The sequence below is a fragment of the Anomaloglossus baeobatrachus genome, chromosome 5, assembly GCF_048569485.1.
Source record: "Anomaloglossus baeobatrachus isolate aAnoBae1 chromosome 5, aAnoBae1.hap1, whole genome shotgun sequence".
NCBI classification, from domain to species: Eukaryota; Metazoa; Chordata; class Amphibia; order Anura; family Aromobatidae; genus Anomaloglossus; species Anomaloglossus baeobatrachus.
The window spans coordinates 8,039,901-8,063,464 of NC_134357.1; the positions used below are offsets into that span (position 1 = coordinate 8,039,901).

The 23,564-nt window shown below is 52.6% G+C and overlaps 1 protein-coding gene across 2 annotated transcripts in view; it reads right to left on the reverse strand.

The window, feature by feature from the left end:
* Positions 1 to 23,564, reverse strand: part of NHLRC2 (NHL repeat containing 2) — a 66,319-nt gene that overhangs the window by 25,337 nt on the left and 17,418 nt on the right. For both annotated transcript variants that reach the window (XM_075348158.1, XM_075348159.1), the window contains exons 6-7: positions 18,774 to 18,852; positions 4,302 to 4,533 (exon numbers count right to left, since the gene is read on the reverse strand). In XM_075348158.1, coding sequence (XP_075204273.1) covers positions 4,302 to 4,533; positions 18,774 to 18,852 — 311 coding nt within the window. The remainder of the gene's footprint in view (positions 1 to 4,301; positions 4,534 to 18,773; positions 18,853 to 23,564) is intronic.

A 23,564-nucleotide genomic window follows, 5' to 3' on the forward strand; every position in this document is an offset into this window, starting at 1 on the left:
AAACTGCGGGAAATAACCACTGAGCCACTTAACTGCCCCATGTGCTTTAAATCTAAGCCCTCGGCCTTCCCTTCTTAGGGTATGTTCACACGTTGCAAAAATGCAGGTTTTGCTGTGTTTTTGCAATTTTTTTCCTGCATGTTTGGTGTCCTTTGTTTACAATAAATTTAAAAAGTAGTTAGTACTATTCACCACAAAAGCAGCAAAAGAGCAACTGCATTATTTCCACTCTCATTGCTTTTAATGGGGAAAAGCTGCAGCGATATGCCCGTTTCGCACAAACAATGGGAGCGGGTCGCATGCTAGCGATATCGGTACTGATATCGTAGCATGTAAAGCCACCCTTAGCCAGTTGAAAAATAATTGATTGCTCTCAGTGAGAGAAACAAAAAAAAAAAAAGTGTGTGTAAAATATATATATATATATATATATATATATATATATATATAATTACAGTGCCTACAAGTAGTATTCAACCCCCTGCAGATTTAGCAGGTTTGATAAGATGCAAACTTCAAACAAGAACAGGATTTATTAACAGATGCATAAATCTTACAAACCAACAAGTTATGTTGCTCAGTTAAATTTTAATAAATTTTCAACATAAAAGTGTGGGTCAATTATTATTCAACCCCTAGGTTTTAATATTTTGTGGAATAACCCTTGTTTGCAATTACAGCTAATAATCATCTTTTATAAGACCTGATCAGGCCGGCACAGGTCTCTGGAGTTATCTTGGCCCACTCCTCCATGCAGATCTTCTCCAAGTTATCTAGGTTCTTTGGGTGTCTCATGTGGACTTTAATCTTGAGCTCCTTCCACAAGTTTTCAATTGGGTTAAGGTCAGGAGACTGACTAGGCCACTGCAACACCTTGATTTTTCCCTCTTGAACCAGGCCTTGGTTTTCTTGGCTGTGTGCTTTGAGTCGTTGTCTTGTTGGAAGATGAAATGACGACCCATCTTAAGATCCTTGATGGAGGAGCGGAGGTTCTTGGCCAAAATCTCCAGGTAGGCCGTGCTATCCATCTTCCCGTGGATGCGGACCAGATGGCCAGGCCCCTTGGCTGAGAAACAGCCCCACAGCATAATGCTACCACCACCATGCTTGACTGTAGGGATGGTATTCTTGGGGTCGTATGCAGTGCCATCCAGTCTCCAAACGTCACGTGTGTGGTTGGCACCAAAGATCTCGATCTTGGTCTCATCAGACCAGAGAACCTTGAACCAGTCTGTCTCAGAGTCCTCCAAGTGATCATGAGCAAACTGTAGATGAGCCTTGACATGACGCTTTGAAAGTAAAGGTACCTTACGGGCTCGTCTGGAACGGAGACCATTGTGGTGGAGTACGTTACTTATGGTTTGACTGAAACCAATGTCACCACTGCCATGAGATCTTCCCGGAGCTCCTTCCTTGTTGTCCTTGGGTTAGCTTTGACTCTTCGGACAAGCCTGGCCTCGGCACGGGTGGAAACTTTCAAAGGCTGTCCAGGCCGTGGAAGGCTAACAGTAGTTCCATAAGCCTTCCACTTCCGGATGATGCTCCCAACAGTGGAGACAGGTAGGCCCAACTCCATGGAAAGGATTTTGTACCCCTTGCCAGCCTTGTGACCCTCCACGATCTTGTCTCTGATGGCCTTGGAATGCTCCTTTGTCTAAAAAACTGCGGGAAACCGCACCTGAAAACCGCATGCGGTTTGCTGCGGTTTTACCGCGGTATTGTTCGCGGTATTGCCGCGGTTTTGCCGCGTGCGGGTTGGGATGTGCTTTATTGCATTCAATGCAATAAAGCACATTGAAGAAAAAAAAAAAAAATACATTTAATTCTGATAGTAGATAGACAGAAGAATAGATAGACAGACAGATAGATAGAGGGATAGATAGAGGACAGATCGCTACATTTCCTACGGTCGGCAGTGAGTTCACATTACCGGCCGTGGGAAATGACCGGTAATTACCTCTGCTGTCTGCTGCTTTCATTCAGCCTGTGTCTGTGACAGTCGCGGCTGGATGGAAGCAACGCAGGACGTCGGAGCGGTGGCTTACGCCGGAGCTTTGTTTGGGGGGGTTAATAAAATGGTGAACGAGGCTTGTTGGTTTTATTTAAAATAAAGGATTTTTCGGTGTCTGTGTTTTTTTCACTTTACTTACGGGTTGATCATGTCAGCTGTCACATAGACGCTGCCATGATCAAGCCTGGGGTTAATGGCGGTGATCCCCCATCACCATTAACCCCTTGTATTACCTTGCCACCACTGCTACACGGTGGCAAGAAGAGCCGAGGACACGCCGGTGCTGCCGCATAATGCATGCGACAGTGCCAGGGCAGCTGCGGCTGATATTCTCGGCTGCCGGAGGGGGAGTGAGGCGGGGGACATTAACCCTGCTCCTCTCCCTCCCCAGCCTGAGGATACCAGGCCGCCGCTGTGTGCTTACCTCGGCTGGAAGGTAAATATGCAGCGGAGCCCACGTTCTTTTTTTCCTATATTTCCGTTTTATTTCTATGTGTGTTCTATGTGTCTGTGTGTGTGATCTGTGTGTGTGTTTACTCTGCACGGCTTCCTCTTCCTGTAATGACATCACTTCCCTGCAAAACCGCAGACAAGCGATGCACATTACCGGAGGTAAACCGCGAAATACCGCAGGGAATAACGCAGGAAAACGCAGTGAACCGCACAGAATTTGCTGCCTGCGTTATTCCCTGCGGGATTTCATGATTACATTGGAGTCAATGGAGTGAAATCCCGCAGCGATGTGCGGAAAAGAAGTGACATGCAGCTGTCAAATTCCGCCCAGTGCGCACAGGATTTTTTTTCTCCATAGGATTTGCTGGTGATTCACTGCAGAGATGTTATGAACATTTTCTGCAGCGAAACATGCAGCAAATCCGCGGAAAATCCGCGGCAAAATCCGGTAAGTGCGCACATAGCCTAAGTCTGGATTTGAGCAAGTGAAATGCATGCTCAATTGGGTTAAGATCTGGTGATTGACTTGGCCATTGCAGAATGTTCCACTTTTTTGCACTCATGAACTCCTGGGTAGCTTTGGCTGTATGCTTGGGGTCATTGTCCATCTGTACTATGAAGCGCCGTCCGATCAACTTTGCGGCATTTGGCTGAATCTGGGCTGAAAGTATATCCCGGTACACTTCAGAATTCATCCGGCTACTCTTGTCTGCTGTTATGTCATCAATAAACACAAGTGACCCAGTGCCATTGAAAGCCATGCATGCCCATGCCACCACTTTGCCCCCACCATGTTTTACAGAGGATGTGGTGTGCCTTGGATCATGTGCCGTTCCCTTTCTTCTCCAAACTTTTTTCTTCCCATCATTCTGGTACTGGTTGATCTTGGTCTCATCTGTCCATAGAATACTTTTCCAGAACTGAGCTGGCTTCATGAGGTGTTTTTCAGCAAATGTAACTCTGGCCTGTCTATTTTTGGAATTGATGAATGGTTTGCATCTAGATGTGAACCCTTTGTATTTACTTTCATGGAGTCTTCTCTTTACTGGTGACTTAGAGACAGATACACCTACTTCACTGAGAGTGTTCTGGACTTCAGTTGATGTTGTGAATGGGTTCTTCTTCACCAAAGAAAGTATGCGGCGATCATCCACCACTGTTGTCATCCGTGGACGCCCAGGCCTTTTTGAGTTCCCAAGCTCACCAGTCAATTCCTTTTTTCTCAGAATGTAACCGACTGTTGATTTTGCTACTCCAAGCATGTCTGCTATCTCTCTGATGGATTTTTTCTTTTTTTCAGCCTCAGGATGTTCTGCTTCACCTCAATTGAGAGTTCCTTAGACCGCATGTTGTCTGGTCACAGCAACAGCTTCCAAATGCAAAACCACACACCTGTAATCAACCCCAGACCTTTTAACTACTTCATTGATTACAGGTTAACGAGGGAGACGCCTTCAGAGTTAATTGCAGCCCTTAGAGTCCCTTGTCCAATTACTTTTGGTCCCTTGAAAAAGAGGAGGCTATGCATTACAGAGCTATGATTCCTAAACCCTTTCTCCGATTTGGATGTGAAAACTCTCATATTGCAGCTGGGAGTGTGCACTTTCAGCCCATATTATATATAGAATTGTATTTCTGAACATGTTTTTGTAAACAGCTAAAATAACAAAACTTGTGTCACTGTCCAAATATTTCTGGCCCTGACTGTATGACAGAGCAGTTATAGGTAGGGGCAGCGGCCTCAGCTCTGCCCGGCACACAGACGCGCACCTGTACCTTATGGCACAGAATACTTCTCTCTGTATTTTAGTGTTGTGGCCCCTTTAAGAGATCATACCGTTGGATCGCGTTCGCCGCCCACCATATGTTTCACGGCTCCGTCTTTCAGGGAAACGCTCCGGATGGAGCTGCTCTCGCTGTCGGCCACAAACAGGCAGCTCCAGGGGTCGGCGCTGCAGACGGACAGTCCGGACGGCTGAGCAAAACTCGCCTTGTGGGGGTACGAATTGTTCCGATTTTCCTCGTTTCCACTTCCAGCAAAACGAACGCAGGAACCTGAAGGCAGCGGGCTGGAAGGAGGAAGGACAGGGTTACCAAGACGCATCACCTGAAGACCCCGCGTCACCAGGAAGACCCTACTAATGTTCTAGGCTCCACCCCCTCATTAACACTCCTCCCCTTTGTCTATCTGCTGCTGCGTATTGATAATTATTTTTATTATCTTCTCTCCACCTTCTGATGATCTGCAGTGCCTAACTCCTTACATGAAAGTAAAATTGGACAAGTAGAGCTGCAGTATAAAGTATGGTGGAGGAACAGAAGCAGCCTGGGCTTATAAAAATAGAAGGTGGAGGTGTCAGATTCCTTACAATATCGCTAAGCTGGGGGTGTCGTAACGCAGCAGAGATGTAGTGTAAAGCATGGTGGAGCCAGAGAGGAAAAGCCCAACTCTGAAGAGACTAACACATTGCCACCAAGCTGCGGACCAGACATAAAGTCGCTGTACACTATTCTCCTCAATTATAGGAACTCGGCTCCATCCTCAGGTCTACTGACAGTTCCCAAAAACAGCAGAATAGTGAGCGCAGCTCTGGAGAATTATACAGGCTTAATGATGGGTGAACCCGAGCTATAAATTTTAAGGTCTGGGCACGGACATCAAACACGAACTTATCAAGGAAGTATGGGATACTATTTGGGTTTGGCCACCCAGAAAAAAAAAAAAAAAAAAAGTTAAAAGGAAGCAAAATATGCATATTCACTGCTTCACCACCCACCCGCTGTGACAGCATCTGTGATTGGTTGCAGTAAAACTACTGACATCTGTGATTGGTTGTGGAAAAATAAAGAATTATAAAAATAAATAAAAAAAAAATTATGTAATTTTAAAAAGTGGCGTGTGGTCCCCCTCAATTTTGATTCCGAGGCAAGATAAAGCGGACAGCTGAGAGATGGTATTCTCAGGCTGGGGAGGCCCATGGTTATTCACGTCCCCCTCCCAAGCCTAAAAATAACAGTCTACATTCGCCCCGGATTTTTTGGATCCATTTGATGCAACAATTCCGGCTCATCCTGGTGCGGTGGCAATCGAGGTAATGTAAGACGCTATTGACAGCTGTGATTTGGGGAGTTGTGGAAAGTGAGAAAGATGTAGACTTAACGCACAAAAACTGCAGCACTGATCCAACTTGGAGTGAGGGAAGAAGTGGACAACACTTACCAGCAAAGAAATGCAAAATCTGTATCAGCCTCTGAATACAGCGCCATCAGGCAGTGTGTTCCTGACGCCGCAGTGTGCGGTCACATTTTCTTGTGACCGCACACTGAGACCTCAGATGTTGTCTGCACCATGACAAGTATGCACCATATAAGTATGATGCATTCAATTAGGCCAGAATTGGGCTGGAAGTGACCGGAAGGTAACTGCATACATAGTCACTGTAAACAATGTTTGTGTGTCTCTTAACTTTCACCTCTATAATACTTCACTTTCTACTGCACCCTCTGATCTCTAATATTCAGCTCTCCCTCCATCCTCCCCGCCCATCTCTCCCTCCATCCTCACCACTCATCTCTCCCTCCATCCTCCCCGCCCATCTCTCCCTCCATCCTCACCGCCCATCTCTCCCTCCATCCTCCCCGCCCATCTCTCCCTCCATCCTCCCCGCCCATCTCTCCCTCCATCCTCCCCGCCCATCTCTCCCTCCATCCTCCCCGCCCATCTCTCCCTCCATCCTCCCCGCCCATCTCTCCCTCCATCCTCCCCGCCCATCTCTCCCTCCATCCTCCCCGCCCATCTCTTCCTCCATCCTCCCCGCCCATCTCTCCCTCCATCCTCCCCGCCCATCTCTCCCTCCATCCTCCCCGCCCATCTCTCCCTCCATCCTCCCCGCCCATCTCTCCCTCCATCCTCCTCGCCCATCTCTCCCTCCATCCTCCCCGCCCATCTCTCCCTCCATCCTCCCCGCCCATCTCTCCCTCCATCCTCCCCACCCATCTCTCCCTCCATCCTCCCCGCCCATCTCTCCCTCCATCCTCCCCGCCCATCTCATCTTCCCCTCACATATTTTCCTCCACATTTCACCCAGTGTCTCCAGACACACACGGCCCCTCATGGCTTCTCCTGCCCCCACCTTCTAACCCTCTCTCTGCTTCTCCTCATTGCTGGGGATATCTCTCCTAATCCTGGCCCTCCTCACCACATCCCTATTGTCACTTCAAACCCTCATCCACAACCTATCACAAATTTCCGCAACCTCTCAAACCTCATACCCATCCACCCAACCCCCGCTCCCCCAGTCCCACTAACAGGAGCTCAATGGAACGCTCGCTCTGTCTGCAACAAACTATCCTACATTCATGATCTTTTCATCATTAATAAACTCTCCTTCCTCGCCATCACAGAAACCTGGCTCACCCCCTCTGACACTGCCTCTCCTGGCTCACCCCCTCTGACACAGCCTCTCCTGGCTCACCCCCTCTGACACTGCCTCTCCTGCCTCACCCCCTCTGACACCGCCTCTCCTGGCTCACCCCCTCTGACACTGCCTCTCCTGGCTCCCCCCTCTGACACTGCCTCTCCTGGCTCACCCCCTCTGACACTGCCTCTCCTGGCTCACCCCCTCTGACACTGCCTCTCCTGGCTCACCCCCTCTGACACTGCCTCTCCTGGCTCACCCCCTCTGACACTGCCTCTCCTGGCTCACCCCCTCTGACACTGCCTCTCCTGGCTCATCCTCTCTGACACTGCCTCTCCTGGCTCACCCCCTCTGACACTGCCTCTCCCGGCTCATCCCCTCTGACACTGCCTCTCCTGGCTCACCCCCTCTGACACGGCCTCTCCCGGCTCACCCCCTCTGACACGGCCTCTCCCGGCTCACCCCCTCTGACACGGCCTCTCCTGGCTCACCCCCTCTGACACTGCCTCTCCCGGCTCACCCAATCTGACACTGCCTCTCCTGGCTCACCCCCTCTGACGCAGCCTCTCCTGGCTCACCCCCTCTGACACTGCCTCTCCTGGCTCACCCCCTCTGACACTGCCTCTCCTGGCTCACCCCCTCTGACACTGCCTCTCCTGGCTCACCCCCTCTGACACTGCCTCTCCTGGCTCACCCCCTCTGACACTGCCTCTCCGGGCTCACCCCCTCTGACACTGCCTCTCCGGGCTCACCCCCTCTGACACTGCCTCTCCGGGCTCACCCCCTCTGACACTGCCTCTCCCGGCTCACCCCCTCTGACGCTGCCTCTCCTGGCTCACCCCCTCTGACACTGCCTCTCCTGGCTCACCTTCTCTGACACTGCCTCTCCCGACTCACCCCCTCTGACACTGCCTCTCCCGGCTCACCCCCTCTGACACTGCCTCTCCCGGCTCACCCCCTCTGACGCTGCCTCTCCTGGCTCACCCCCTCTGACACTGCCTCTCCTGGCTCACCCCCTCTGACACTGCCTCTCCTGGCTCACCCCCTCTGACACTGCCTCTCCTGGCTCACCCCCTCTGACACTGCCTCTCCTGGCTCACCCCCTCTGACACTGCCTCTCCCGGCTCACCCCCTCTGACACGGCCTCTCCCGGCTCACCCCCTCTGACACGGCCTCTCCCGGCTCACCCCCTCTGACACTGCCTCTCCCGGCTCACCCCCTCTGACACTGCCTCTCCCGGCTCACCCCCTCTGACACTGCCTCTCCCGGCTCACCCCCTCTGACACTGCCTCTCCCGGCTCACCCCCTCTGACACTGCCTCTCCCGGCTCACCCCCTCTGACACTGCCTCTCCCGGCTCACCCCCTCTGACACTGCCTCTCCCGGCTCACCCCCTCTGACACTGCCTCTCCCGGCTCACCCCCTCTGACACTGCCTCTCCTGGCTCACCCCCTCTGACACTGCCTCTCCTGGCTCACCCCCTCTGACATGGCCTTTCCTGGCTCACCCCCTCTGACACTGCCTCTCCTGGCTCACCCCCTCTGACACTGCCTCTCCTGGCTCACCCCCTCTGACACTGCCTCTCCTGGCTCACCCCCTCTGACACTGCCTCTCCTGCCTCACCCCCTCTGACACCGCCTCTCCTTCCTCACCCCCTCTGACACAGCCTCTCCCGGCTCACCCCCTCTGACACTGCCTCTCCTGGCTCACCCCCTCTGACACTGCCTCTCCTGGCTCACCCCCTCTGACACAGCCTCTCCCGGCTCACCCCCTCTGACACAGCCTCTCCCGGCTCACCCCCTCTGACACCACCTCTCCCGGCTCACCCCCTCTGACACAGCCTCTCCTGGCTCACCCCCTCTGACACAGCCTCTCCTGGCTCACCCCCTCTGACACAGCCTCTCCTGGCTCACCCCCTCTGACACTGCCTCTCCCGGCTCACCCCCTCTGACGCTGCCTCTCCTGGCTCACCCCATCTGACACTGCCTCTCCTGGCTCACCCCCTCTGACACTGCCTCTCCTGGCTCACCCCCTCTGACACTGCCTCTCCTGGCTCACCCCCTCTGACACTGCCTCTCCTGGCTCACCCCCTCTGACACTGCCTCTCCCGGCTCACCCCCTCTGACACGGCCTCTCCCGGCTCACCCCCTCTGACACGGCCTCTCCCGGCTCACCCCCTCTGACACGGCCTCTCCTGGCTCACCCCCTCTGACACGGCCTCTCCTGGCTCACCCCCTCTGACACTGCCTCTCCCGGCTCACCCCCTCTGACACTGCCTCTCCTGGCTCACCCCCTCTGACGCAGCCTCTCCTGGCTCACCCCCTCTGACACTGCCTCTCCTGGCTCACCCCCTCTGACACTGCCTCTCCCGGCTCACCCCCTCTGACACTGCCTCTCCCGGCTCACCCCCTCTGACACTGCCTCTCCCGGCTCACCCCCTCTGACACTGCCTCTCCCGGCTCACCCCCTCTTACACTGCCTCTCCCGGCTCACCCCCTCTGACACTGCCTCTCCCGGCTCACCCCCTCTGACACTGCCTCTCCCGGCTCACCCCCTCTGACACTGCCTCTCCCGGCTCACCCCCTCTGACACTGCCTCTCCTGGCTTACCCCCTCTGACACTGCCTCTCCTGGCTCACCCCCTCTGACACTGCCTCTCCTGGCTCACCCCCTCTGACATGGCCTTTCCTGGCTCACCCCCTCTGACACTGCCTCTCCTGGCTCACCCCCTCTGACACTGCCTCTCCTGGCTCACCCCCTCTGACACTGCCTCTCCTGCCTCACCCCCTCTGACACTGCCTCTCCTGCCTCACCCCCTCTGACACCGCCTCTCCTTCCTCACCCCCTCTGACACAGCCTCTCCCGGCTCACCCCCTCTGACACTGCCTCTCCTGGCTCACCCCCTCTGACACTGCCTCTCCTGGCTCACCCCCTCTGACACCGCCTCTCCTTCCTCACCCCCTCTGACACAGCCTCTCCCGGCTCACCCCCTCTGACACCACCTCTCCTTCCTCACCCCCTCTGACACAGCCTCTCCTGGCTCACCCCCTCTGACACTGCCTCTCCTGCCTCACCCCCTCTGACACCGCCTCTCCTTCCTCACCCCCTCTGACACTGCCTCTCCTGGCTCACTCCCTCTGGCACTGCCTCTCCTGGCTCACCCCCTCTGACACTGCCTCTCCTGCCTCACCCCCTCTGACACAGCCTCTCCTGGCTCACCCCCTCTGACACCACCTCTCCTGGCTCACCCCCTCTGACACTACCTCTCCTGGCTCACCCCCTCTGACACCACCTCTCCTGGCTCACCCCCTCTGACACCACCTCTCCTGGCTCAACCCCTCTGACCTGACACTGCCTCTCCTGGCTCACCCCCTCTGACACTACCTCTCCTGGCTCACCCCCTCTGACACTGCCTCTCCTGCTGCACTTTCTTATGGTGGTCTCCATCTCTCACCCCCCCCCCCCCGCCCCAGTAACAAGCATGGTGGAGGAGTTGGTTTGCTCCTGTCCGACCAATGCTCCTTTACACCAATTCCACTACCACCCTCGGTTACTCTCCCCTCTTTTGAGGTGCACTCCATACGCATCTACGCCCCCTCCAACCTTCAGCTGGCTGTCATTTTCCGCCCTCCAGGGCCAGCCACTGCCTTTTTTGACCATTTCACCACCTGGCTACACTTCCTTTCCACCGACATCCCCACCATCATCATGGGTGATTTCAATATCCCCATTGACACTTCCCACTCATCTGTCTCCAAACTTCTAACACTCGCTTCCTCCTTTGGCCTCACCCAATGGTCTTCTGCAGCTACTCACAAAGATGGCCACACGCTGGACCTCATCTTCACTCGCCTCTGTTCCCTATCTAACCTCTCTAACTCGCCTCTCCCCCTGTCTGACCACAACCTACTCACATTCTCTTCCCTCTCTTCTCCAAGTATCCAACCCCCCCTCCACAAACTTTCACACCCTCGCAGAAATATCAAACACATTGATTTACACGCCCTTTCTCAGTCCCTTCTCCCTCCCACAGACATTGCTTCTTCACACGATGCAGATGCTGCTGCCACTTTATACAACACTACAATCTCTGCAGCTCTCGAATCAGCCGCCCCCATCACACACACCAAAACCCGCACTATCAACAGGCAACCCTGGCACACAAGGCAGACTAAACAACTGAGACGGGCTTCCACAATTGCTGAGCGCAGATGGAAAAGGTCTCATTCCACTGAGCACTTCATTGCATATAAAGAGGCCCTCACCACCTTCAAGTCCACACTCACTGCTGCAAAACAAACCTACTTCTCATCCCTCATATCCTCTCTCTCTCACAACCCTAAACAGCTATTCAACACTTTCAATTCTCTCCTCCGTCCTCCAGCACCACCTCCCTCTCCTCTCCTCCGTCCTCCAGCACCACCTCCCTCTCCTCTCCTCCGTCCTCCAGCACCACCTCCCTCTCCTCTCCTCCGTCCTCCAGCACCACCTCCCTCTCCTACGCCCTCCAGCACCACCTCCTTCTCCTCTCCTCTGTCCTCCAGCACCACCTCCCTCTCCTCTCCTCCGTCCTCCAGCACCACCTCCCTCTCCTCTCCTCCGTCCTCCAGCACCACCTCCGTCTCCTCTCCTCCGTCCTCCAGCACCACCTCCGTCTCCTCTCCTCCGTCCTCCAGCACCACCTCCCTCTCCTCTCCTCCGTCCTCCAGCACCACCTCCCTCTCCTCTCCTCCGTCCTCCAGCACCACCTCCGTCTCCTCTCCTCCGTCCTCCAGCACCACCTCCGTCTCCTCTCCTCCGTCCTCCAGCACCACCTCCCTCTCCTCTCCTCCGTCCTCCAGCACCACCTCCCTCTCCTCTCCTCCGTCCTCCAGCACCACCTCCCTCTCCTCTCCTCCGTCCTCCAGCACCACCTCCCTCTCCTCTCCTCCGTCCTCCAGCACCACCTCCCTCTCCTCTCCTCCGTCCTCCAGAACCACCTCCGTCTCCTCTCCTCCGTCCTCCAGCACCACCTCCGTCTCCTCTCCTCCGTCCTCCAGCACCACCTCCGTCTCCTCTCCTCCGTCCTCCAGCACCACCTCCCTGTCCTCTCCTCCGTCCTCCAGCACCACCTCCCTGTCCTCTCCTCCGTCCTCCAGCACCACCTCCCTCTCCTCTCCTCCGTCCTCCAGCACCACCTCCCTCTCCTCTCCTCCAGCACCACCTTCCTCCTCCAGCACCACCTCCCTCTCCTCTCCTCCGTCCTCCAGCACCACCTCCGTCTCCTCTCCTCCGTCCTCCAGCACCACCTCCCTCTCCTCTCCTCCGGCCTCCAGTACCACCTCCGTCTCCTCTCCTCCGTCCTCCAGCACCACCTCCCTCTCCTCTCCTCCGTCCTCCAGCACCACCTCCCTCTCCTCTCCTCCGTCCTCCAGCAACACCTCCGTCTCCTCTCCTCCGTCCTCCAGCACCACCTCCCTCTCCTCTCCTCCGGCCTCCAGCACCACCTCCCTCTCCTCTCCTCCGTCCTCCAGCACCACCTCCGTCTCCTCTCCTCCGTCCTCCAGCACCACCTCCGTCTCCTCTCCTCCGTCCTCCAGCACCACCTCCGTCTCCTCTCCTCCGTCCTCCAGCACCACCTCCGTCTCCTCTCCTCCGTCCTCCAGCACCACCTCCGTCTCCTATCCTCCGTCCTCCAGCACCACCTCCTTCTCCTCTGTCCTCCAGCACCACCTCCCTCTCCTCTCCTCCGTCCTCCAGCACCACCTCCCTCTCCTTCGCCCTCCAGCACCACCTCCTTCTCCTCTCCTCTGTCCTCCAGCACCACCTTCCTCTCCTCTCCTCCGTCCTCCAGCACCACCTCCGTCTCCTCTCCTCCGTCCTCCAGCACCACCTCCCTCTCCTCTCCTCCGTCCTCCAGCACCACCTCCCTGTCCTCTCCTCCGTCCTCCAGCACCACCTCCCTCTCCTCTCCTCCGTCCTCCAGCACCACCTCCCTGTCCTCTCCTCCGTCCTCCAGCTCCACCTCCCTTTCCTCTCAGCTGAAGACTTTGCCTATTTCTTCAAGCAGAAGACTGACACCATCAGAGCAAGCTTTGGCCCACAATCACCACGGCCCCTCATCATCGCTACTCATCCCTCTTCCTCCAAATCCAGCTTCTCCGCCATGACAGAAAACAATCTCTCCACTCTACTCTCAAGATCACATCTCACCACCTGTGCACTGGACCCGCTCCCATCACACCTCACCCCAACATCACCGCAGTCCTCATCCCAGCCCTAACCCATCTCTTCAACCTATCACTAACAAGTGGTGTATTCCCTTCATGCTTTAAACATGCCTCCATTACACCCATCCTCAAAAAGCCCTCCCTTGACCCATCCTCTGTGTCAAACTATCGCCCCATATCCCTTCTCCCCTATGCCTCAAAACTACTGGAGCAGCATGTCCATCTTGAATTGTCCTCATACCTCTCCTCCTGCTCCCTCTTTGACCGGCTTCAATCTGGCTTCTGACTACATCATTCCACTGAAACTGCCCTAACCAAAGTCACCAATGATCTACTAACCGCCAAAGCCAAGCGACATTACTCTATCCTCCTCCTCCTGGACCTGTCCTCTGCCTTCTACATTACTCTGTGCTCCTCCTGGACCTGTCCTCTGCCTTCTACATTACTCTGTCCTCCTCCTCCTGGACCTGTCCTCTGCCTTCTACATTACTCTGTGCTCCTCCTCCTGGACCTGTCCTCTGCCTTCTACATTACTCTGTCCTCCTCCTCCTGGACCTGTCCTCTGCCTTCTACATTACTCTGTGCTCCTCCTCCTAGACCTGTCCTCTGCCTTCTACACTACTCTATCCTCCTCCTCCTGGACCTGTCCTCTGCCTTCTACATTACTCTGTGCTCCTCCTCCTAGACCTGTCCTCTGCCCTCTACACTACTCTGTGCTCCTCCTCCTGGACCTGTCCTCTGCCCTCTACATTACTCTGTCCTCCTCCTGGACCTGTCCTCTGCCTTCTACATTACTCTATCCTCCTCCTACTGGACCTGTCCTCTGCCTTCTACATTACTCTGTGCTCCTCCTAGACCTGTCCTCTGCCTTCTACATTACTCTGTGCTCTTCCTCCTAGACCTCTCCTCTGCCTTCTGCATTACTCTGTGCTCCTCCTCCTGGACCTGTCCTCTGCCCTCTACATTACTCTGTCCTCCTCCTGGACCTGTCCTCTGCCTTCTACATTACTCTATCCTCCTCCTCCTGGACCTGTCCTCTGCCTTCTACATTACTCTGTGCTCCTCCTCCTAGACCTGTCCTCTGCCTTCTACATTACTCTGTCCACCTCCTCCTGGACCTGTCCTCTGCCTTCTACATTACTCTGTACTCCTCCTCCTGGACCTGTCCTCTGCCTTCTACATTACTCTGTCCTCCTCCTGGACCTGTCCTCTGCCTTCTACATTACTCTGTGCTCCTCCTCCTGAACCTGTCATCTGCCTTCTACATTGCTCTGTCCTCCTCCTCCTGGACCTGTCCTCTGCCTTCTACATTACTCTGTGTTCCTCCTCCTGGACCAGTCCTCTGCCTTCTACATTACTCTGTGCTCCTCCTCCTAGACCTGTCCTCTGCCTTCTACATTACTCTGTGCTCCTCCTCCTAGACCTGTCCTCTGCCTTCTACATTACTCTATCCTCCTCCTCCTGGACCTGTCCTCTGCCTTCTACATTACTCTGTGCTCCTCCTGGACCGGTCCTCTGCCTTCTACATTACTCTGTGCTCCTCCTGGACCGGTCCTCTGCCTTCTACATTACTACATTACTCTGTGCTCCTCCTGGACCGGTCCTCTGCCTTCTACATTACTCTGTGCTCCTCCTCCTAGACCTGTCCTCTGCCTTCTACATTACTCTGTCCTCCTCCTGGACCTGTCCTCTGCCTTCTACATTACTCTGTCCTCCTCCTCCTGGACCTGTCCTCTGCCTTCTACATTACTCTGTGCTCCTCCTCCTAGACCTGTCCTCTGCCTTCTACACTACTCTATCCTCCTCCTCCTGGACCTGTCCTCTGCCTTCTACATTACTCTGTGCTCCTCCTAGACCTGTCCTCTGCCTTCTACATTACTCTGTGCTCCTCCTCCTAGACCTCTCCTCTGCCTTCTACATTACTCTGTGCTCCTCCTCCTGGACCTGTCCTCTGCCCTCTACATTACTCTGTCCTCCTCCTGGACCTGTCCTCTGCCTTCTACATTACTCTATCCTCCTCCTCCTGGACCTGTCCTCTGCCTTCTACATTACTCTATCCTCCTCCTCCTGGACCTGTCCTCTGCCTTCTACATTACTCTGTCCTCCTCCTCCTAGACCTGTCCTCTGCCTTCTACATTGCTCTGTCCTCCTCCTCCTGGACCTGTCCTCTGCCTTCTACATTACTCTGTGTTCCTCCTCCTGGACCAGTCCTCTGCCTTCTACATTACTCTGTGCTCCTCCTCCTAGATCTGTCCTCTGCCTTCTACATTACTCTGTCCTCCTCCTCCTAGACCTGTCCTCTGCCTTCTACATTACTCTGTCCTCCTCCTCCTGGACCTGTCCTCTGCCTTCTACATTACTCTGTGCTCCTCCTCCTAGACCTGTCCTCTGCCTTCTACATTACTCTATCCTCCTCCTCCTGGACCTGTCCTCTGCCTTCTACATTACTCTGTCCACCTCCTCCTGGACCTGTCCTCTGCCTTCTACATTACTCTGTGCTCCTCCTCCTAGACCTGTCCTCTGCCTTCTACATTATTCTGTGCTCCTCCTCCTAGACCTGTCCTCTGCCTTCTACATTACTCTGTGCTCCTCCTCCTGGACCTGTCCTCTGCCTTCTACATTACTCTGTCTTCCTCCTCCTGGACCTGTCCTCTGCCTTCTACATTACTCTGTCCACCTCCTCCTGGACCTGTCCTCTGCCTTCTACATTACTCTGTGCTCCTCCTCCTGGACCTGTCCTCTGCCTTCTACATTACTCTGTCCACCTCCTCCTGGACCTGTCCTCTGCCTTCTACATTACTCTGTACTCCTCCTCCTGGACCTGTCCTCTGCCTTCTACATTACTCTGTCCTCCTCCTGGACCTGTCCTCTGCCTTCTACATTACTCTGTGCTCCTCCTCCTGGACCTGTCCTCTGCCCTCTACATTACTCTGTGCTCCTCCTCCTAGACCTGTCCTCTGCCTTCTACATTACTCTATCCTCCTCCTCCTGGACCTGTCCTCTGCCTTCTACATTACTCTGTGCTCCTCCTCCTAGACCTGTCCTCTGCCTTCTACATTACTCTGTGCTCCTCCTCCTGGACCTGTCCTCTGCCTTCTACATTACTCTGTCCTCCTCCTCCTGGACCTGTCCTCTGTATTCTACATTACTCTGTGCTCCTCCTCCTAGACCTGTCCTCTGCCTTCTACATTACTCTGTCCTCCTCCTGGACCTGTCCTCTGCCTTCTACATTACTCTGTGCTCCTCCTCCTGGACCTGTCCTCAGCCTTCTACACTACTCTATCCTCCTCCTCCTGGACCTGTCCTCTGCCTTCTACATTACTCTATGCTCCTCCTACTGGACCTGTCCTCTGCCTTCTACATTACTCTGTCCTCCTCCTCCTGGACCTGTCCCCTGCCTTCTACATTACTCTGTCCTCCTCCTGGACCTGTCCTCTGCCTTCTACATTACTCTGTGCTCCTCCTCCTAGACCAGTCCTCTGCCTTCTACATTACTCTGTGCTCCTCCTCCTAGACCTGTCCTCTGCCCTCTACATTACTCTGTCCTCCTTCTCCTGGACCTGTCCTCTGCCTTCTACATTACTCTGTCCTCCTCCTCCTGGACCTGTCCTCTGCCTTCTACATTACTCTGTCCTCCTCCTGGACCTGTCCTCTGCCTTCTACATTACTCTGTGCTCCTCCTCCTAGACCAGTCCTCTGCCTTCTACATTACTCTGTGCTCCTCCTCCTAGACCTGTCCTCTGCCCTCTACATTACTCTGTCCTCCTTCTCCTGGACCTGTCCTCTGCCTTCTACATTACTCTGTCCTCCTCCTCCTGGACCTGTCCTCTGCCTTCTACATTACTCTGTGCTCCTCCTCCTAGACCTGTCTTCTGCCTTCTACATTACTCTGTGCTCCTCCTCCTAGACCTGTCCTCTGCCCTCTACATTACTCTGTGCTCCTCCTCCTAGACCTGTCCTCTGCCCTCTACATTACTCTGTGCTCCTCCTCCTGGACCTGTCCTCTGCCTTCTACATTACTCTGTGCTCCTCCTCCTAGACCTGTCCTCTGCCTGCTACATTACTCTGTGCTCCTCCTCCTAGACCTGTCCTCTGCCTTCTACATTACTCTGTGCGCCTCCTCCTAGACCTGTCCTCTGCCTTCTACATTACTCTGTGCTCCTCCTCCTGGACCTGTCCTCTCCCTTCTACATTACTCTGTGCTCCTCCTCCTGGACCTGTCCTCTGCCTTCTACATTACTCTGTGCTCCTCCTCCTAGACCTGTCCTCTGCCTTCTACATTACTCTGTGCTCCTCCTATTGGACCTGTCCTCTGCCTTCTACACTACTCTATCCTCCTCCTCCTAGACCTGTCCTCTGCCTTCTACATTACTCTATCCTCCTCCTCCTGGACCTGTCCTCTGCCTTCTACACTACTCTATCCTCCTCCTCCTAGACCTGTCCTCTGCCTTCTACATTACTCTGTGCTCCTCCTCCTAGACCTGTCCTCTGCCTTCTACATTACTCTGTGCTCCTCCTCCTAGACCTGTCCTGTGTCTTCTGCATTACTCTGTCCTCCTCCTAGACCTGTCCTCTGCCTTCTACATTACTCTATCCTCCTCCTCCTGGACCTGTCCTCTGCCTTCTATACAGCTCATAGAGTCCCACGGCTTCCAGTATCATCTCTCGGCTGATGACACAGATCTACCTCTCTGGCCCTGACATCTCCTCTCTACTAACCACAATCCCACAATGTCTGTCTGCTATTTCATCCTTCTTCTCTGCGCGATTCTTAAAACTGAACATGGACAAAACAGAGTTCATTGTCTTTCCCCCTCCTCACTCATCTCCTCCAACAAGCCTTTCCATCAAACTCGTTGGTTGCTCGCTCTCCCCAGTTTCACAAGCTCGCTGCCTTGGGGTAACCCTCGACTCTGCTCTATCCTTCAAGCCGCACATCCAAGCCCTCTTCACCTCATGCCGATTGCACACGCAGTTTTTTTTAAATTAAATTTAAAAAACGCCAAATGTGGTCCCTTATATTTTTATACACAGCCATTACAAAACGCACACAGCCGGGGGCTGCTGGGTAACCATACATGGGGGACCCTATGACATTTTTTTTCCCCAATTATTTATTTATTTTTACACAGCACAACCAATCACAAACGCTGGCAGTCTGACTAGAACCAATCACAGATGTTGTCACAGAGGGTGGGCGGGGGAAGCAGTGAATATGCATGAGGGCTAATGAGCGTACCCAGGAGCAGTGTGACAGCCGTGCAGGAGGCTCGGTGAGTATAATTCTCCTTTACACCCTCCTAGCCATTACTAGCAATATTTTATAGCACAACGTTTGGGTCTCGAACCGGACACTTTTTTTTTTGGACCTGGCGAACCAGAACATGTGCGGGTTCACCCATCTCTATTAGGATATGACCTATGAAAGGGCAAAGTAGCGCAATGTCAGTGTGAGCGGCGCGCACACGTCTATTCACCAGCGCGTCTCCCGACCTCAGACCCCGACATGTACAAGACATAAGACCATACAGTGACCTGTGTAAGGGCGCAGCGCTGCCCCCCGAGGACGACCATCAGAGGAGCTTTATATAAAGCGGCATGGACCTCACTATTACATATCAGGAGCTGCGGGGGAGAACGAGCTCCATTATAACACATCCTCCGCAGAGAGGGCGACCACGTACCTGCCCCGGGGTAACGAGCCCTCCTCCAACAAAAGAGCCCAAATCTGGTGAGTCCCGGCCATCGCGATCCACAGCACCCCTGCAAGATAAGAGAGGAAACAGTACAGTATCCAAAACCAGAGGCTATATCAGCACTGGAGCGTTATAAGAGGGGCTGATATCAGTCACATATGTAATGTCTGGGGTTATATCAGCACTGGAGTGTTATAAGAGGGGCTGATATCAGTCACATATGTAATGTCTGGGGTTATATCAGCACTGGAGTGTTATAAGAGGGTCTGATATCAGTCACATATGTAATGTCTGGGGTTATATCAGCCCTGGAGCGTTATAAGAGGGGCTGATATCAGTCACATGTGTAATGTCTGGGGTTATATCAGCCCTGGAGCATTATAAGAGGGGCTGATATCAGTCACATATGTAATGTCTGGAGGTTATATCAGCACTGGAGCGTTATAAGAGAGGCTGATATCAGTCACATATGTAATGTCAGGGGTTATATCAGTACTGGAGCGTTATAAGAGGGGCTGATATCAGTCACATGTGTAATGTCTGGGGTATATCAGCACTGGAGCGTTATAAGAGGGGCTGATATCAGTCACATATGTAATGTCTGGGGTTATATCAGCACTGGAGCGTTATAAGAGGGGCTGATATCAGTCACATGTGTAATGTCTGGGGTTATATCAGCCCTGGAGCATTATAAGAGGGGCTGATATCAGTCACATATGTAATGTCTGGGGTTATATCAGCACTGGAGCGATATAAAAGGGGCTGATGTCAGTCACAAATGTAATGTCTGGGGTTATATCAGCACTGGAGCATTATAAGAGGGGCTGATATCAGTCACATGTGTAATGTCTGGGGTATATCAGCACTGGAGCGTTATAAGAGGGGCTGATATCAGTCACATGTGTAATGTCTGGGGTTATATCAGCACTGGAGCGTTATAAGAGGGACTGATATCAGTCACATGTGTAATGTCTGGGGTTATATCAGCACTGGAGCGTTATAAGGCTATGTGCACACGCTGCGTTTTTTTGACGCTGCGTTTTTGTGCGTTTTTGGCCGCTAAAAACGCACAAAAACGCACCTGCGTCGAAAAAACGCGGCAAAAAACGCACGCGTTTTGCCGCAATTTGGTGCGTTTTTTTTGCTGCGTTTTGCTGCGTTTTTGCTCACTGCGTCCTTATGCGTTTTTTATCAGTGAACAAAAAAAAAAAAAGGTCTGATGTCATTTCCTTCTTCAATGTGTTCTTCATTCTCCACTAGTGTATGCAGGAGAGCAGACAGCAGCTGTCGAACTACAAGGCTCAGCATCCTCCATCCAATAGTGTATGCAGGAGAGCAGACAGCAGCTGTCGAACTACAAGGCTCAGCATCCTCCATCCAATAGTGTATGCAGGAGAGCAGACAGCAGCTGTCGAACTACAAGGCTCAGCATCCTCCATCCAATAGTGTATGCAGGAGAGCAGACAGCAGCTGTCGAACTACAAGGCTCAGCATCCTCCTTCCAGGACTGTATGCAGGATTTCTTTGCCCCCCCCCAAAAAAAAAAATGACGTGGGCTTCGCCATATTTTTGTATGCAAGCCGGGTACAGCAGGCAGGTACGGGCTGCCCCCAACCCCCAGCTGCCTATTTGTACCCGGCTGGGAACCAAAAATATAGGGAAGCCCTTTTTTTTTAAATTATTTCATGAATTTCATGAAATAATTTAAAAAAAAAATGACGTGGGCTTCGCCCCATTTTTGAGTCCAGCCGGGTACAACTAGGCAGCTGGGGATTGGAATCCACAGTGCAGGGTGCCCATGCTTTCTGGGCACCCCCGCTGTGAATTGCAGTCCCGCAGCCACCCCAGAAAATGGCGCTTTCATAGAAGCGCCATCTTCTGGCGCTGTATCCAACTCTTCCGGCTGCCCTGGTGACGGGTGGCTCGCCGGGTAATAATGGAGTTAGGGCTAGCTGTATATTATCAGCTGGCCCTAAGCCCGAAATTCATGGTGTCACGCCAATATTAGACATGGCCACCATGAATGTCTAGTAAAGATAAAAAAAAAACACAACACAGAAAAATATTTTTATTAGAAATAAAACACAACACAATTAGTGACTCCATCTTTATTGAAATAAACCCCCCTCCGCAGTAATCCTGGGTCAGGGTCCCGCGCCATCCAATCCGGATCCAATATCATCTGATCGGTTTGCTGGAAGGTAAAGCGATCACATGATGTGTCAGGATCAAGTGCCTGAATCCCATCACACATCAGCTGATTGTATAATCGGCTTTTATACAATCAGCTGATGCATCAGTAGAAAGAAAAAAAAAAATAATAATACTCACTTATGTGCTGATTACCGATTACCGGCAGCTCCTGCAGCGATGGGGCGGGAGTCTGATCCCGTCCGATCGCTGCAGCAGCTGCCGGTAATCAGGGATGAAGTCTCCTGACGCATCCGCTGATACCGGCCGGGCGCTCGCGTCACCGCGATACTTACGATCACCTGATGCGTCAGGTGACTGCATCAGGTGATCCATCGCCAGGTCCTGCATCCATCGGAGGGTTCCCGGCCGTCTGCACACAGCCGGAGCGGGGGTGGCGATACCGTGAGAGGAGATGGGAGCGGGCATGGCACCGGGAGGCTGCAGACAGGTGAGTATAACTTTTTTTTTTTTTTTCTACTGTTAACTTTTGTTTTCGCAGCCGCTTCCATCTCCCGCCCAGACATGGCGCCGCACGGCAGCATACATGCACAGGACTGGAGGTGGACGCAGCGGTGACGGTACCGGGAGGATTCACGCTTCTATATTTACTGACAGAAGGAATCCTCTTCCTGTACACGTCACTTTACTGCCCACCTCCTGCGTTTATAGCTGCGTTTTTGGTCTTAAAAACGCACCAAAACGCAGCTATTTGCGTTTCTCATTGCGTCTTTCAACATCCCATTGAACTCAATGGATGAAAAGCGCAGTGAAAAACGCGGGAATAATTGACATGCTGCGTTTTTGTGGTCACCACAAAAACGCAGCTGAAAAAAAACGCTGTGTGGGCACAGCAAAAATGAAAACTCATAGACTTTGCTGGGGAAGCAAAGTCATGCAGTTTTGAGGCCAAAAACGCACCCGAAAAACGCGCAAAAACGCCGAGAAAAACGCACCGTGTGCACATAGCCTAAGAGGGGCTGATATCAGTCACATATGTAATGTCTGGGGTTATATCAGTACTGGAGCGTTATAAGAGGGGCTGATATCAGTCACATATGTAATGTCTGGGGTTATATCAGTACTGGAGCATTATAAGAGGGGCTGATATCAGTCACATATATAATGTCTGGGGTTATATCAGCACTGGAGCATTATAAGAGGAGCTGATATCAGTCACATATGTAATGTCTGGAGGTTATATCAGCACTGGAGCGTTATAAGAGGGGCTGATATCAGTCACATATGTAATGTCTGGGGTTATATCAGCACTGGAGCATTATAAGAGGGGCTGATATCAGTCACATATGTAATGTCTGGAGGTTATATCAGCACTGGAGCGTTATAAGAGGGGCTGATATCAGTCACATATGTAATGTCTGGGGTTATATCAGCACTGGAGCGTTATAAGAGGGGCTGATGTCAGTCACAAATGTAATGTCTGGGGTTATATCAGCACTGGAGCGTTATAAGAGGGGCTGATATCAGTCACATATGTAATGTCTGGGGTTATATCAGAACTGGAGCGTTATAAGAGGGGCTGATATCAGTCACATATGTAATGTCTGGGGTTATATCAGTACTGGAGCGTTATAAGAGGGGCTGATGTCAGTCACAAATGTAATGTCTGGGGTTATATCAGCACTGGAGCGTTATAAGATGGGCTGATATCAGTCACATATGTAATGTCTGGGGTTATATCAGCACTGGAGCGTTATAAGAGGGGCTGATATCAGTCACAAATGTAATGTCTGGGGTTATATCAGCCCTGTAGCGTTATAAGAGGGGCTGATATCAGTCACATATGTAATGTCTGGGGTTATATCAGCACTGGAGCGTTATAAGAGGGGCTGATATCAGTCACATATGTAATGTCTGGAGTTATATCAGCACTGGAGCGTTATAAGAGAGCTGATATCAGTCACATATGTAATGTCTGGGGTTATATCAGCACTGGAGCATTATAAGGGGGGCTGATATCAGTCACATATGTAATGTCTGGGGTTATATCAGCACTGGAGCGTTATAAGAGAGGCTGATATCAGTCACATATGTAATGTCTGGGGTTATATCAGCACTGGAGCATTATAAGAGGGGCTGATATCAGTCACATATGTAATGTCTGGGGTTATATCAGCACTGGAGCGTTATAAGAGGGGCTGATATCAGTCACATATGTAATGTCTGGGGTTATATCAGCACTGGAGTGTTATAAGAGGGGCTGATATCAGTCACATATGTAATGTCTGGGGTTATATCAGTACTGGAGCATTATAAGAGGGGCTGATATCAGTCACATATGTAATGTCTGGAGGTTATATCAGTACTGGAGCAATATAAGAGGGGCTGATATCAGTCACATATGTAATGTCTGGGGTTATATCAGCACTGGAGCGTTATAAGAGGGGCTGATATCAGTCACATATGTAATGTCTGGGGTTATATCAGCCCTGGAGCGTTATAAGAGGGGCTGATATCAGTCACATATGTAATGTCTGGAGGTTATATCAGTACTGGAGCGTTATAAGAGGGGCTGATATCAGTCACATATGTAATGTCTGGAGGTTATATCAGCACTGGAGCATTATA